General features: G+C 44.8%; 1 protein-coding gene across 1 annotated transcript in view; it reads left to right on the top strand.

The window, feature by feature from the left end:
- The window catches only part of LOC121560081 (small ubiquitin-related modifier 1), a 29795-nt gene extending 16213 nt beyond the window's left edge, over positions 1-13582 (top strand). The window contains exon 5 of the mRNA XM_041873130.2: positions 11614-13582. Coding sequence (XP_041729064.1) covers positions 11614-11682 — 69 coding nt within the window. The 3' untranslated portion in view covers positions 11683-13582. The remainder of the gene's footprint in view (positions 1-11613) is intronic.
- Positions 13583-15364: the final 1782 nt, after the last annotated feature.

Below are 15364 nucleotides of genomic sequence, written 5' to 3'. Positions count from 1 at the left end.
TTTGACTGGGCTGAGCGGGAGCTATGCTTCCGCAGAGGAAGGGAGCCAGCAGGCCAGAGGTGGATGAACGCAATGCCCTCGTTTGGGTGTAGGGACTGATCAGAGCCTGAAGGTACAGAGGTGCCGTTCCCCTCACTGCTCCATAGGCAAGCACCATGGTCTTGTAGCGGATGCGAGCTTCAACTGGAAGCCAGTGGAGTGTGCGGAGGAGGGGGTGACGTGAGAGAACTTGGGAAGGTTGAACACCAGACGGGCTGCGGCATTCTGGATGAGTTGTAGGGGTTTAATGGCACAGGCAGGGAGGCCAGCCAACAGCGAGTTGCATTAGTCCAGACGGGGAGATGACAAGTGCCTGGACCAGGACCTGCGCCGCTTCCTGTGTAAGGCAGGGTCGCACTCTCCGAATGTTGTAGAGCATGAACCTGCAGGAGCGGGTCACCGCCTTGATGTTGGCGGAGAACGACAGGGTGTTGTCCAGGGTCACGCCTAGGCTCTTCGCACTCTGGGAGGAGGACACAGCGGAGTTGTCAACCGTGATGGCGAGATCATGGAACGGGCAGTCCTTCCCCGGGAGGAAGAGCAGCTCCGTCTTGCCAGGGTTCAGCTTGAGGTGGTGATCCGTCATCCATACTGATATGTCTGCCAGACATGCAGAGATGCGATTCGCCACCTGGTTATCAGAAGGGGGAAAGGAGAAGATTAGTTGTGTATCGTCAGCGTAGCAATGATAGGAAAGGCCATGTGAGGATATGACAGAGCCAAGTGACTTGGTGTATAGGGAGAAAAGGAGAGGGCCTAGAACCGAGCCCTGGGGGACACCAGTGGTGAGAGCACGTGGTGCGGAGACAGCTTCCCGCCACGCCACTTGGTAGGAGCGACCGGTCAGGTAGGACGCAATCCAGGAGTGAGCCGCGCCGGGAGATGCCCAGCTCGGAGAGGGTGGAGAGGGAGGATCTGATGGTTCACAGTATCAAAGGCAGCAGACAGGTCTAGAAGGACAAGAGCAGAGGAGAGAGAGTTAGCTTTAGCAGTGCGGAGAGTCTCCGTGACACAGAGAAGAGCAGTCTCAGTTGAATGACCAGTCCTGAAACCTGATTGGTTTGGATCAAGAAGGTCATTCTGAGAGAGATAGCAAGAGAGTTGGCTAAAGACGGCACGCTCAATAGTTTTGGAAAGAAAAGAAAGAAGGGATACTGGTCTGTAGTTGTTGACATCAGTGGGGTCGAGTGTTGGTTTTTTGAGAAGGGGAGCAACTCTCGCTCTCTTGAAGACGGAAGGGACATGGCCAGCGGTCAAGGATGAGTTGATCAGCGAGGTGAGGTAGGGGAGAAGGTCACCGGAGATGGTCTGGAGAAGGGAGGAGGGGATGGGGTCAAGCGGGCAGGTTGTTGGGCGGCCTGCAGTCACAAGTCGCAGGATTTTATCTGGAGAGAGAGGGGAGAAAGAAGTCAAAGCATAGGGTAGGGCAGTGTGAGCAGGACCAGCAGTGTCATTAGACTTAACAACGAGGATCGGATGTCGTCAACCTTCTTTTTCAAAGTGGTTGACGAAGTCATCCACAGAGAGAGAGGGGAGGGGGGGAGGATTCAGGAGGGAGGAAAATGTGGCAAAGAGCTTCCTAGGGTTAGAGGCAGATGCTTGGAATTTAGAGTGGTAGAAGGTGGCCTTAGCAGCAGAAACAGATGAAGAAAATGTAGAGAGGAGGGAGTGAAAAGATGCCAGGTCGGCAGGGAGTTTAGTTTTCTTCCATTTCCGCTCCGCTGCCCGGAGCTCTGTTCTGTGAGCTCGCAATGAGTCATCAAGCCACGGAGCTGGAGGGGAGGACCGAGCCGGCCGGGAGGATAGGGGACACAGAGAGTCAAAGGATGCAGAAAGGGAGGAGAGGAGGGTTGAGGAGGCAGAATCAGGAGATTGGAGGGAGAAGGATTGAGCAGAGGGAAGAGATGATAGGATGGAAGAGGAGAGAGTAGTGGGAGAGAGAGAGCGAAGGTTGCGGCGGCGCATTACCATCTGTGTAGGGGCAGAGTGAGTAGTGTGGGAGGAGAGTGAGAGAGAAAAGGAAACAAAGTAGTGGTCGGAGACATGGAGGGGAGTTGCAGTGAGATTAGTAGAGGAGCAGCATCTAGTGAAGATGAGGTCAAGCGTATTGCCTGCCTTGTGAGTAGGGGGGACGGTGAGAGGGTGAGGTCAAAAGAGGAGAGAAGTGGAAAGAAGGAGGCAGAGAGAAATGAGTCAAATGTGGACATAGGGAGGTTGAAATCCCCCAAAACTGTGAGGGGTGAGCCATCCTCAGGGAAGGAACTTATCAAGGCGTCAAGCTCATTGATGAACTCTCCAAGGGAACCTGGAGGGCGATAGATGACAAGGATATTAAGCTTAAATGGGCTAGTGACTGTGACAGCATGGAATTCAAATGAGGAGATAGACAGATGGGTTAGGGGAAAAATTGAGAATGTCCACTTGGGAGAGATGAGGATTCCTGTACCACCACCCCCTCTGACCAGATGCTCTCGGGGTATGCGAGAACACATGGTCAGACGAGGAGAGAGCAGTAGGAGTAGCAGTGTTTTCAGTGGTGATCCATGTTTCCGTCAGCGCCAGGAAGTCGAGGGACTGGAGGTTGGCATAGGCTGGGATGAAGTCAGCTTTGTTGGCAGCAGAACGGCAGTTCCAGAGGCTGCCTGCGACCTGGAACTCCACGTGGGTGGTGCGTGCAGGGACCACCAGGTTAGAGAGGCAGCAGCCACGCGGTGTGGTGCGTTTGTGTAGCCTGTGCAGAGAGGAGAGAACAGGGATAGGCAGAGGCATAGTTGACAGGCTGTAGCAAATGGCTACAAAAATGCAGAGGAGATCGGAATGAAATGGGCTAAGCATCTGGGAGCGGAGAGAGCAGGGCCTCCCTCACCAAAAACTTCTACCTCAGAAACTAAAATTGTTTCACTGAACCACCCGAACAAAAACTCTCCCAACTTCCGCCTTTAGAAATCAGAATTGTTGTGAACCACAGCGGTTCAATGTTTAAGGAATAGACTCAACCCACTTTATTCAGCTAGCCAACTATGACACCATAGCCAACTAGCAAGCTAGCATCCAATAACAATAACACACCGTTTAGCACAAACACTTGGTCACAACAAACCACCAATAATGTGATAACACACTAAACAGATCATTCGTGTGTGTGTCAAGTTCCTTTCATGACGCAGCAATGATTAGACGTTGGCTAGCTAGGACAAGTATATTGTAGTTAGCTACTACAGTACAGCTAGCTGGTCGTGTTGGGGAGCTAGCAATGGCCACTGTGTTGACTTTGTTTGAAGAACGGCTAGCTAGCTAGCTTCGTGCTACAGCCGGCACGGCCGAGGACACTGCCAAGACACAGTAACTACCCACAACAACCCACGAAGCCTAGCTATGACGCCGTAGCTAACTTGCAAGCTAGCATCCATTAACACACAATTTAGCATCAATACTTGGTTACAACAAACTGCCAAGAGTGTGTTAGCACACTAAACAGATAATTCAAGTCCGTGTCTAGTTCCTTTCATAACGCATAACGCAGCAAAAAATTAAACGTTGGCTAGGACTACATTAACATTGGAAACAGCTCTCCAGCGTTGCTAATCGTTACCAGTAGCTACCCGCTAGCTAGCTAGCCTCGTGCTTCGATACTAACCTACAATTACCTACGGAAACCTACAATAACAACAATACTAACCTATAATAAATACAATACCTAACTACAGCTAACTACCTACCTACGATCTAATACATGGTTAAGCAAAAAATTAAACGTTGGCTAGGACTACATTAACATTGGAACCAGCTCTCCAGCGTTGCTAATCGTTACCAGTAGCTACCCGCTAGCTAGCTAGCCTCGGTGCTTCGATACTAACCTACAATTACCTACGAAACCTACAATAACAACAATACTAACCTATAATAAATACAATACCTAACTACAGCTAACTACCTACCTACGATCTAATACATGGTTAAGCAAAAAATTAAACGTTGGCTAGGACTACATTAACATTGGAAACAGCTCTCCAGCGTTGCTAATCGTTACCAGTAGCTACCCGCTAGCTAGCTAGCCTCGTGCTTCGATACTAACCTACAATTACCTACGGAAACCTACAATAACAACAATACTAACCTATAATAAATACAATACCTAACTACAGCTAACTACCTACCTACGATCTAATACATGGTTAAGCTTTACTCAACACCATATGAGAAGCCTACCTCCTGCTTACCTCCAGCTAGAGAAAAACACGACCTCTCCCGACACCAACCTAGCCTCCCTACTGTTATTTCACATTGACTCTGTACCGGTACCCCCTGTATATAGCCTCCCTACTGTTATTTCACATTGACTCTGTACCGGTACCCCCTGTATATAGCCTCCCTACTGTTATTTCCCATTGACTCTGTACCGGTACCCCCTGTATATAGCCTCCCTACTGTTATTTCCCATTGACTCTGTACCGGTACCCCCCTGTATATAGCCTCCCTACTGTTATTTCCCATTGACTCTGTACCGGTACCCCCTGTATATAGCCTCCCTACTGTTATTTCCCATTGACTCTGTACCGGTACCCCCCTGTATATAGCCTCCCTACTGTTATTTCACATTGACTCTGTACCGGTACCCCCTGTATATAGCCTCCCTACTGTTATTTCCCATTGACTCTGTACCGGTGCCCCCTGTATATAGCCTCCCTACTGTTATTTCCCATTGACTCTGTACCGGTACCCCCCTGTATATAGCCTCCCTACTGTTATTTCACATTGACTCTGTACCGGTACCCCCTGTATATAGCCTCCCTACTGTTATTTCACATTGACTCTGTACCGGTACCCCCCTGTATATAGCCTCCCTACTGTTATTTCCCATTGACTCTGTACCGGTACCCCCTGTATATAGCCTCCCTACTGTTATTTCACATTGACTCTGTACCGGTACCCCCTGTATATAGCCTCCCTACTGTTATTTCCCATTGACTCTGTACCGGTACCCCCCTGTATATAGCCTCTCTACTGTTATTTCCCATTGACTCTGTACCGGTACCCCCCTGTATATAGCCTCCCTACTGTTATTTCACATTGACTCTGTACCGGTATCCCCCTGTATATAGCCTCCCTACTGTTATTTCCCATTGACTCTGTACCGGTACCCCCCTGTATATAGCCTCTCTACTGTTATTTCCCATTGACTCTGTACCGGTACCCCCTGTATATAGCCTCCCTACTGTTATTACACATTGACTCTGTACCGGTACCCCCTGTATATAGCCTCTCTACTGTTATTTCACATTGACTCTGTACCGGTACCCCCTGTATATAGCCTCCCTACTGTTATTTCCCATTGACTCTGTACCGGTACCCACTGTATATAGCCTCCCTACTGTTATTACACATTGACTCTGTACCGGTACTCCCCCTGTATATAGCCTCACTACTGTTATTTCACATTGACTCTGTACAGGTACCCCCTGTATATAGCCTCCCTACTGTTATTTCCCATTGACTCTGTACCGTGCACCCCTGTATATAGCCTCCCTACTGTTATTTCACATTGACTCTGTACTGGTACCCCCCTGTATATAGCCTCCCTACTGTTATTTCCCATTGACTCTGTACCGGTACCCCCCTGTATATAGCCTCCCTACTGTTATTACACATTGACTCTGTACCGGGTACCCCCCTGTATATAGCCTCCTACTGTTATTTCCCATTGACTCTGTACCGGTACCCCCCTGTATATAGCCTCCCTACTGTTATTTCACATTGACTCTGTACCGGTACCCCCCTGTATATAGCCTCCCTACTGTTATTTCCCATTGACTCTGTACCGGTACCCCCTGTATATAGCCTCCCTACTGTTATTTCCCATTGACTCTGTACCGGTACCCCCTGTATATAGCCTCCCTACTGTTATTTCCCATTGACTCTGTACCGGTACCCCCCTGTATATAGCCTCCCCTACTGTTATTTCACATTGACTCTGTACAGGTACCCCCTGTATATAGCCTCCCTACTGTTATTTCCCATTGACTCTGTACCGGTACCCCCTGTATATAGCCTCTCTACTGTTATTTCACATTGACTCTGTACCGTACCCCCTGTATATAGCCTCCCTACTGTAATTTCCCATTGACTCTGTACAGTACCCCCTGTATATAGCCTCCCTACTGTTATTTCCCATTGACTCTGTACCGGTACCCCCCTGTATATAGCCTCCCTACTGTTATTTCCCATTGACTCTGTACCGGTACCCCCCTGTATATAGCCTCCCTACTGTTATTACACATTGACTCTGTACCGGTACCCCCCTGTATATAGCCTCCCTACTGTTATTTCCCATTGACTCTGTACCGGTACCCCCTGTATATAGCCTCCCTACTGTTATTACACATTGACTCTGTACCGGTACCCCCCTGTATATAGCCTCCCTACTGTTATTTCCCATTGACTCTGTACCGGTACCCCCTGTATATAGCCTCCCTACTGTTATTTCACATTGACTCTGTACCGGTACCCCCTGTATATAGCCTCCCTACTGTTATTTCCCATTGACTCTGTACCGGTACCCCCTGTATATAGCCTCCCTACTGTTATTTCCCATTGACTCTGTACCGGTACCCCCCTGTATATAGCCTCCCTACTGTTATTTCACATTGACTCTGTACCGGTACCCCCTGTATATAGCCTCCCTACTGTTATTTCCCATTGACTCTGTACCGGTACCCCCTGTATATAGCCTCTCTACTGTTATTTCACATTGACTCTGTACCGGTACCCCCTGTATATAGCCTCTCTACTGTTATTTCCCATTGACTCTGTACCGGTACCCCCTGTATATAGCCTCCCTACTGTTATTACACATTGACTCTGTACCGGTACCCCCCTGTATATAGCCTCACTACTGTTATTTCACATTGACTCTGTACCGGTACCCCCTGTATATAGCCTCCCTACTGTTATTTCCCATTGACTCTGTACCGGTACCCACTGTATATAGCCTCCCTACTGTTATTACACATTGACTCTGTACCGGTACCCCCCTGTATATAGCCTCACTACTGTTATTTCACATTGACTCTGTACCGGTACCCCCTGTATATAGCCTCCCTACTGTTATTTCCCATTGACTCTGTACCGGTACCCACTGTATATAGCCTCCCTACTGTTATTTCCCATTGACTCTGTACCGGTACCCCCTGTATATAGCCTCCCTACTGTTATTACACATTGACTCTGTACCGGTACCCCCCTGTATATAGCCTCCCTACTGTTATTTCCCATTGACTCTGTACCGGTACCCCCCTGTATATAGCCTCCCTACTGTTATTTCACATTGACTCTGTACCGTACCCCCTGTATATAGCCTCCCTACTGTTATTTCCCATTGACTCTGTACCGTACCCCCTGTATATAGCCTCCCTACTGTTATTTCCCATTGACTCTGTACCGGTACCCCCCTGTATATAGCCTCCCTACTGTTATTTCACATTGACTCTGTACCGGTACCCCCTGTATATAGCCTCCCTACTGTTATTTCCCATTGACTCTGTACCGGTACCCCCTGTATATAGCCTCTCTACTGTTATTTCACATTGACTCTGTACCGGTACCCCCTGTACAGTGGGGAAAAAAAGTATTTAGTCAGCCACCAATTGTGCAAGTTCTCCCACTTAAAAAGATGAGAGAGGCCTGTAATTTTCATCATAGGTACATGTCAACTATGACAGACAAATTGAGAAAAAAAAATCCAGAAAATCACATTGTAGGATTTTTTATGAATTTATTTGCAAATTATGGTGGAAAATAAGTATTTGGTCACCTACAAACAAGCAAGATTTCTGGCTCTCACAGACCTGTAACTTCTTCTTTAAGAGGCTCCTCTGTCCTCCACTCGTTACCTGTATTAATGGCACCTGTTTGAACTTGTTATCAGTATAAAAGACACCTGTCCACAACCTCAAACAGTCACACTCCAAACTCCACTATGGCCAAGACCAAAGAGCTGTCAAAGGACACCAGAAACAAAATTGTAGACCTGCACCAGGCTGGGAAGACTGAATCTGCAATAGGTAAGCAGCTTGGTTTGAAGAAATCAACTGTGGGAGCAATTATTAGGAAATGGAAGACCTACAAGACCACTGATAATCTCCCTCGATCTGGGGCTCCACGCAAGATCTCACCCCGTGGGGTCAAAATGATTACAAGAACGGTGAGCAAAAATCCCAGAACCACACGGGGGGACCTAGTGAATGACCTGCAGAGAGCTGGGACCAAAGTAACAAAGCCTACCATCAGTAACACACTACGCCGCCAGGGACTCAATCCTGCAGTGCCAGACGTGTCCCCCTGCTTAAGCCAGTACATGTCCAGGCCCGTCTGAAGTTTGCTAGAATGCATTTGGATGATCCAGAAGAGGATTGGGAGAATGTCATATGTCATATGGTCAGATGAAACCAAAATAGAACTTGTCGTGTTTGGAGGACAAAGAATGCTGAGTTGCATCCAAAGAACACCATACCTACTGTGAAGAATGGGGGTGGAAACATAATGCTTTGGGGCTGTTTTTCTGCAAAGGGACCAGGACGACTGATCCGTGTTAAGGAAAGAATGAATGGGGCCATGTATCATGTGATTTTGAGTGAAAACCTCCTTCCATCAGCAAGGGCATTGAAGATGAAACGTGGCTGGGTCTTTCAGCATGACAATGATCCCAAACACACCGCCCGGGCAACGAAGGAATGGCTTCGTAAGAAGCATTTCAAGGTCTGGAGTGGCTTAGCCAGTCTCCAGATCTCAACCCCATAGAAAATCTTTGGAGGGAGTTGAAAGTCCGTGTTGCCCAGCAACAGCCCCAAAACATCACTGCTCTAGAGGAGATCTGCATGGAGGAATTGGCCAAAATACCAGCAACAGTGTGTGAAAACCTTGTGAAGACTTACAGAAAACGTTTGACCTGTGTCATTGCCAACAAAAGGTATATAACAAAGTATTGAGAAACTTTTGTTATTGACCAAATACTTATTTTCCACCATAATTTGCAAATAAATTCATAAAAAATCCTACAATGTGATTTTCTGGATTTTTTTTCCTAATTTTGTCTGTCATAGTTGACGTGTACCTATGATGAAAATTACAGGCCTCTCTCATCTTTTTAAGTGGGAGAACTTGCACAATTGGTGGCTGACTAAATACTTTTTTTCCCCACTGTATATAGCCTCCCTACTGTTATTTCCCATTGACTCTGTACCGGTACCCCCTGTATATAGCCTCCCTACTGTTATTTCCCATTGACTCTGTACCGGTACCCCCCTGTATATAGCCTCCCTACTGTTATTTCCCATTGACTCTGTACCGGTACCCCCCTGTATATAGCCTCCCTACTGTTATTACACATTGACTCTGTACCGGTACCCCCCTGTATATAGCCTCCCTACTGTTATTTCCCATTGACTCTGTACCGGTACCCCCCTGTATATAGCCTCCCTACTGTTATTTCACATTGACTCTGTACCGGTACCCCCTGTATATAGCCTCCCTACTGTTATTTCCCATTGACTCTGTACCGGTACCCCCTGTATATAGCCTCCCTACTGTTATTTCCCATTGACTCTGTACCGGTACCCCCCTGTATATAGCCTCCCTACTGTTATTTCACATTGACTCTGTACCGGTACCCCCTGTATATAGCCTCCCTACTGTTATTTCCCATTGACTCTGTACCGGTACCCCCTGTATATAGCCTCTCTACTGTTATTTCACATTGACTCTGTACCGGTACCCCCTGTATATAGCCTCCCTACTGTTATTTCCCATTGACTCTGTACCGGTACCCCCCTGTATATAGCCTCCCTACTGTTATTTCCCATTGACTCTGTACCGGTACCCCCCTGTATATAGCCTCTCTACTGTTATTTCCCATTGACTCTGTACCGGTACCCCCTGTATATAGCCTCCCTACTGTTATTACACATTGACTCTGTACCGGTACCCCCTGTATATAGCCTCCCTACTGTTATTTCACATTGACTCTGTACCGGTACCCCCCTGTATATAGCCTCCCTACTGTTATTTCACATTGACTCTGTACCGGTACCCCCTGTATATAGCCTCCCTACTGTTATTTCACATTGACTCTGTACCGGTACCCCCTGTATATAGCCTCCTACTGTTATTTCCCATTGACTCTGTACCGGTACCCCTGTATATAGCCTCCCTACTGTTATTTCCCATTGACTCTGTACCGGTACCCCCCTGTATATAGCCTCCCTACTGTTATTTCACATTGACTCTGTACCGGTACCCCCTGTATATAGCCTCCCTACTGTTATTTCCCATTGACTCTGTACCGGTACCCCCTGTATATAGCCTCCCTACTGTTATTTCACATTGACTCTGTACCGGTACCCCCTGTATATAGCCTCCCTACTGTTATTTCCCATTGACTCTGTACCGGTACCCCCTGTATATAGCCTCTCTACTGTTATTTCCCATTGACTCTGTACCGGTACCCCCTGTATATAGCCTCCCTACTGTTATTTCCCATTGACTCTGTACCGGTACCCCCTGTATATAGCCTCCCTACTGTTATTTCACATTGACTCTGTACGGTACCCCCTGTATATAGCCTCCCTACTGTTATTTCACATTGACTCTGTACTGGTACCCCCTGTATATAGCCTCTCTACTGTTATTTCCCATTGACTCTGTACCGGTACCCCCTGTATATAGCCTCCCTACTGTTATTTCCCATTGACTCTGTACCGGTACCCCCTGTATATAGCCTCCCTACTGTTATTTCCCATTGACTCTGTACCGGTACCCCCTGTATATAGCCTCCCTACTGTTATTTCACATTGACTCTGTACCGGTACCCCCTGTATATAGCCTCCCTACTGTTATTTCCCATTGACTCTGTACTGGTACCCCCTGTATATAGCCTCCCTACTGTTATTACACATTTACTCTGTATCGGTACCCCCTGTATATAGCCTCCCTACTGTTATTTTATTTTTACTGCTGCTCTTTAATTATTTGCTTTTATTTTTTACTTATCTATTTTTTACTTAACACTTTTTTTTTTAAATTATTTTTATTTTAAAAAACTGCATTGTTGGTTAACGGCTTGTAAGTAAGCATTTCACTGTAATGTCTACACCTGTTGTATTCGGCGCATGTGACTAATACAATTTGATTTGATTTAGCTGTCTACCTTTAAGCCTCAACAGTATCTGTTCAGCTGGCTGCGTTTACACAGGCAGTCCAGTTCTGATCTTCTTTCCACTAATTGGGCCTTTGACCAATCAGATCAACTCTTTTGCCAATAATTGGGCGAAGGATCAGAATCGGGCTGCCATTATGCCTCCATCTAAACAGCTCTCCCCCTCTCTCCCTCTCCCCCTCTCTCCTCTCCCCCTCTCTCCTCTCCCCCTCTCCCCCTCTCTCCCTCTCTCCCTCTCCCCCTCTCTCTCCTCTCCTCTCCTCTCCCCCCCTCTCTCCTCTCCCCCTCTCTCCTCTCCCCCCCTCTCTCCTCTCCCCCTCTCTCCTCTCCCCCTCTCTCCTCTCCTCCTCTCTCCTCTCCTGTAGCTCGGGATGGAAGATGAGGACGTCATCGAGGTCTATCAGGAACAGACTGGAGGACTTCAGAATAATTAATTTACCTGGATTTACCTTCTCTTTTTTTTTAATGATGATAATATTGTATTTTATATTGATTGATTTGTTTGGCTGTGTGTTCCTCTCAGTGGGAGAGAAGAGAGAATAACTGTCTGACACTTCTCCTGTTCTGTTGTCTTATGCTCACCTGGGCCCTGGTCTGTTTGCGGGCTATGCGTCCTGGAGTATGAGTGTTATTATGAATTCGGCCCCTGGAACAAGACTAACATCATCCAGTTGTGGTTCATGATGTTGGCCAGATATCATTATTTCTGGTCATATTAACTAAACCACCAAGGGCTTCAGTTTGGTTGATTAGCGTCCGTTCCATATATAGATTTCTACAGTATATATTTTACTAGCTATAGATCCTGATTTTAAATTGATTGAAGATATCTAGCATGGCGCTCATAATTCCTGACTTTATGTCTAGGTTTCATCCAGTTCAGTTGTTACTTTACATAAAGGTGGCATGCAATACGACTGTCTTCAATAATGTGTCTCATCGGTTTGACAGTATTTAATAACCATCAAGTTCCTATTCACTGCCTGTGTCTTTCCGTCAGAGAACGGGCAAAATGCCTCACCTAAATCCATAGTACATGGTACTCTGGAGCAGTGGTTCCCAACCGGTGAGCCCCGAGGGAGTCTCCGGTGAGCCCCGACCTGTGGAACGCACATGGAATTATGACTTGGGAGCACCAGTGCCGCTCAGATGGTCTCATCTGGATGGTTGTTTCATGTCCAGTGTTCTCGGGCTGTTACATGTATATCATTTGAGGGGCACGCATCACAAGCAAAGTCATTTGTATAATTTTACTTTGTCTGTGAAAACCAAATTGCACAGGCAAGTCTGATTTTAGGATTAGCGTAGAGTCATTTATTTCTTCATATATGTCTCTGAGCTTAGCTGAACCACAGCCTCTGCCATAGAAACAAACGGAGCATGGCGTTGTGTCCGGGGTTAAACCTTTACAATGCAGAAAACCGCTCATCTGTAGCCCAAACCCTTCAAAACAATTACTGTCTGCTGTGTAGTACTCTGGAGTACTGATTACTGTCTGCTGTGTAGTACTCTGGAGTACTGATTACTGTCTGCTCTGTAGTACTCTGGAGTACTGATTACTGTCTGCTGTGTAGTACTCTGGAGTACTGATTACTGTCTGCTGTGTACTACTCTGGAGTACTGATTACTGTCTGCTGTGTAGTACTCTGGAGTACTGATTACTGTCTGCTGTGTACTACTCTGGAGTACTGATTACTGTCTGCTGTGTAGTACTCTGGAGTACTGATTACTGTCTGCTGTGTAGTACTCTGGAGTACTGATTACTGTCTGCTGTGTAGTACTCTGGAGTACTGATTACTGTCTGCTGTGTAGTACTCTGGAGTACTGATTACTGTCTGCTCTGTAGTACTCTGGAGTACTGATTACTGTCTGCTGTGTAGTACTCTGGAGTACTGATTACTGTCTGCTGTGTAGTACTCTGGAGTACTGATTACTGTCTTCTGTGTAGTACTCTGGAGTACTGATTACTGTACTTTGATTAGATGTTAAGAAGCCTTGCATTTGTTTTCTCTCTCGTTTGTGAAACTGACTGGTAAATGTATTGATAACCCTGGACTCATTCCCACAAGCTCAGTCTCATTCATGACAGGATAAAGGCTGTGAGTTCCCAGCCAAAATACTGAGCAGTTTCTCTTTCTGACAAACCTTGTATAGCAACATTAGCATTGTACACAGTTACTTTAAAAAATAGAATATCATGAATTTAAATGTTACCCCACTTGTATATTTTCTATACATATTTTTTATACACTGAACAAAAATATAAACGCAACATGTAAAGTGTTGGTCCCATGTTTCATGAGTTGAAATAAAAAATTGCCGACATTTTCCATACTCACAGAAAGCTTATTTCTCTCAGATTTTGTGCACAAATGTGTTTACATCCCTGTTAATGTGCATTTCTCCTTTGTCAAGATAATCCATCCACCTGACAGGTGTGATATCAAGAAGCTGATTAAACAGCGTGATCATTACACAGGTGCACCTTGTGCTGGGGACAATAAAAGGCCACTCTAAAATGTGCAGTTTTGTTCACACAACACAATGCCACAGATGTCTCAAGTTTGCAATTGGCATGCTGACTGCAGGAATGACCACCAGAGCTGTTGCCACATAATTAAATGTTCATTTCTCTACCATAAGCCACGTCTAACGTCATTTTACAGAATTTGGCAGTACGTCCAACCGGATTGATTTCCTTATATGAACTGTAACTCAGTAAAATCTTTGAAATTGTTGCATGTTGTGTTTATTTTTGTTCAGTATATTTTATTTGAGTAAGACAAACATTTTTTTATAACTTTGTTCTGGCACAACAACATCATGTTATTAGCTCATTTCAGGAGGGGAAACCACGGTATGCAGTTTGGATATCATATTGTACATTTACACACACAGGATGATCGTATGTGAGTAGCTTTACGTATCTGCCCTTCTCCCCCTCTGAGGCAAATCAGAGGTCTAGATGGAGAGGATGGCTGTATCCCAAATAGCACCTTATTCCTCCTGCGCCCTATGAACCCTGGTCTAAGGTAGTGCACTACATAGGGAATAGGGTGCCATTTGAGACGAATGTGGGTATGACAACACTAGAAAGAAGGAGTTGCTCTGGAAAGGATTAAGGTTGTACGATTTTTATTTTTTAAATAAAAAGCCTTACAAAAGTAGTTAATTCTGACTCATAATGTAATGTATGATATGAAATAATGTATATGATGATAAAATAATGTATGATAATGTAATGTTTGATAATATAATGTATGATAATATAATGTATGATAAAATAATATAATGTATGAAAATATAACGTATGATAATGTAATGTATGACAATATAATATCATTTAAATAAAAAGCCTTACAAAAGTAGTTAATTCTGACTCATGATAATGTAATGTATGATAATTTTATGTATAATTAAATAATGTATGATAATATATAATGTATGTTATATAATAGAATAGAATAGAATGTATGAAAATATAATGTAACTATTATAATATAATTATGATCAAATAATGTATCAAATAGAATATAATATATAATAAAATGAATGAAAATAGAATATAATGTATGCTAATATAATATACTGTATGATATTATAATGTATGGTGATATAATATAATGTATTAAATAAAAAGCCTTACAAAAGTTGATAATTCTGACTCATGATAATGTTATGTATGATAATTATATGTATGGTAATTTAAAAGAATGCAATGTATGGTAATATAATGTATGATAAAATAAGATAATGTATGATAAAATAATGTATGGGAATGTATATGATGATATAAAATAATATATGGTAATGTTTGATAATGTAATGTATAATATGATAATATAGTATAATGTATGATAATATAATGTACTTATTATAATATAACGTATGATAAAATAATATAATGTATGATTATATAATATAATGTATTTAAGCAATGAAGCCCAAGGGGGTGTGGTATATGGCCAATTTACCACGGCTAAGGGATGTTCTTAAGCACGACGCAGCGCTGAGTGCCTGGATACAGCCCTTAGCCGTGGTATATTGGCAATATACCACAAACACCCGAGGTGCCTTATAGCTATTATAAACTGGTTACAAATGTACAGTTGAAGT

This window comes from Coregonus clupeaformis, chromosome 23 (genome assembly GCF_020615455.1).
Source record: "Coregonus clupeaformis isolate EN_2021a chromosome 23, ASM2061545v1, whole genome shotgun sequence".
Lineage (NCBI taxonomy): Eukaryota > Metazoa > Chordata > Actinopteri > Salmoniformes > Salmonidae > Coregonus > Coregonus clupeaformis.
The sequence above is the reverse complement of the archived record's forward strand: the minus strand, read 5'-3'. Positions and strand labels throughout refer to the sequence as shown.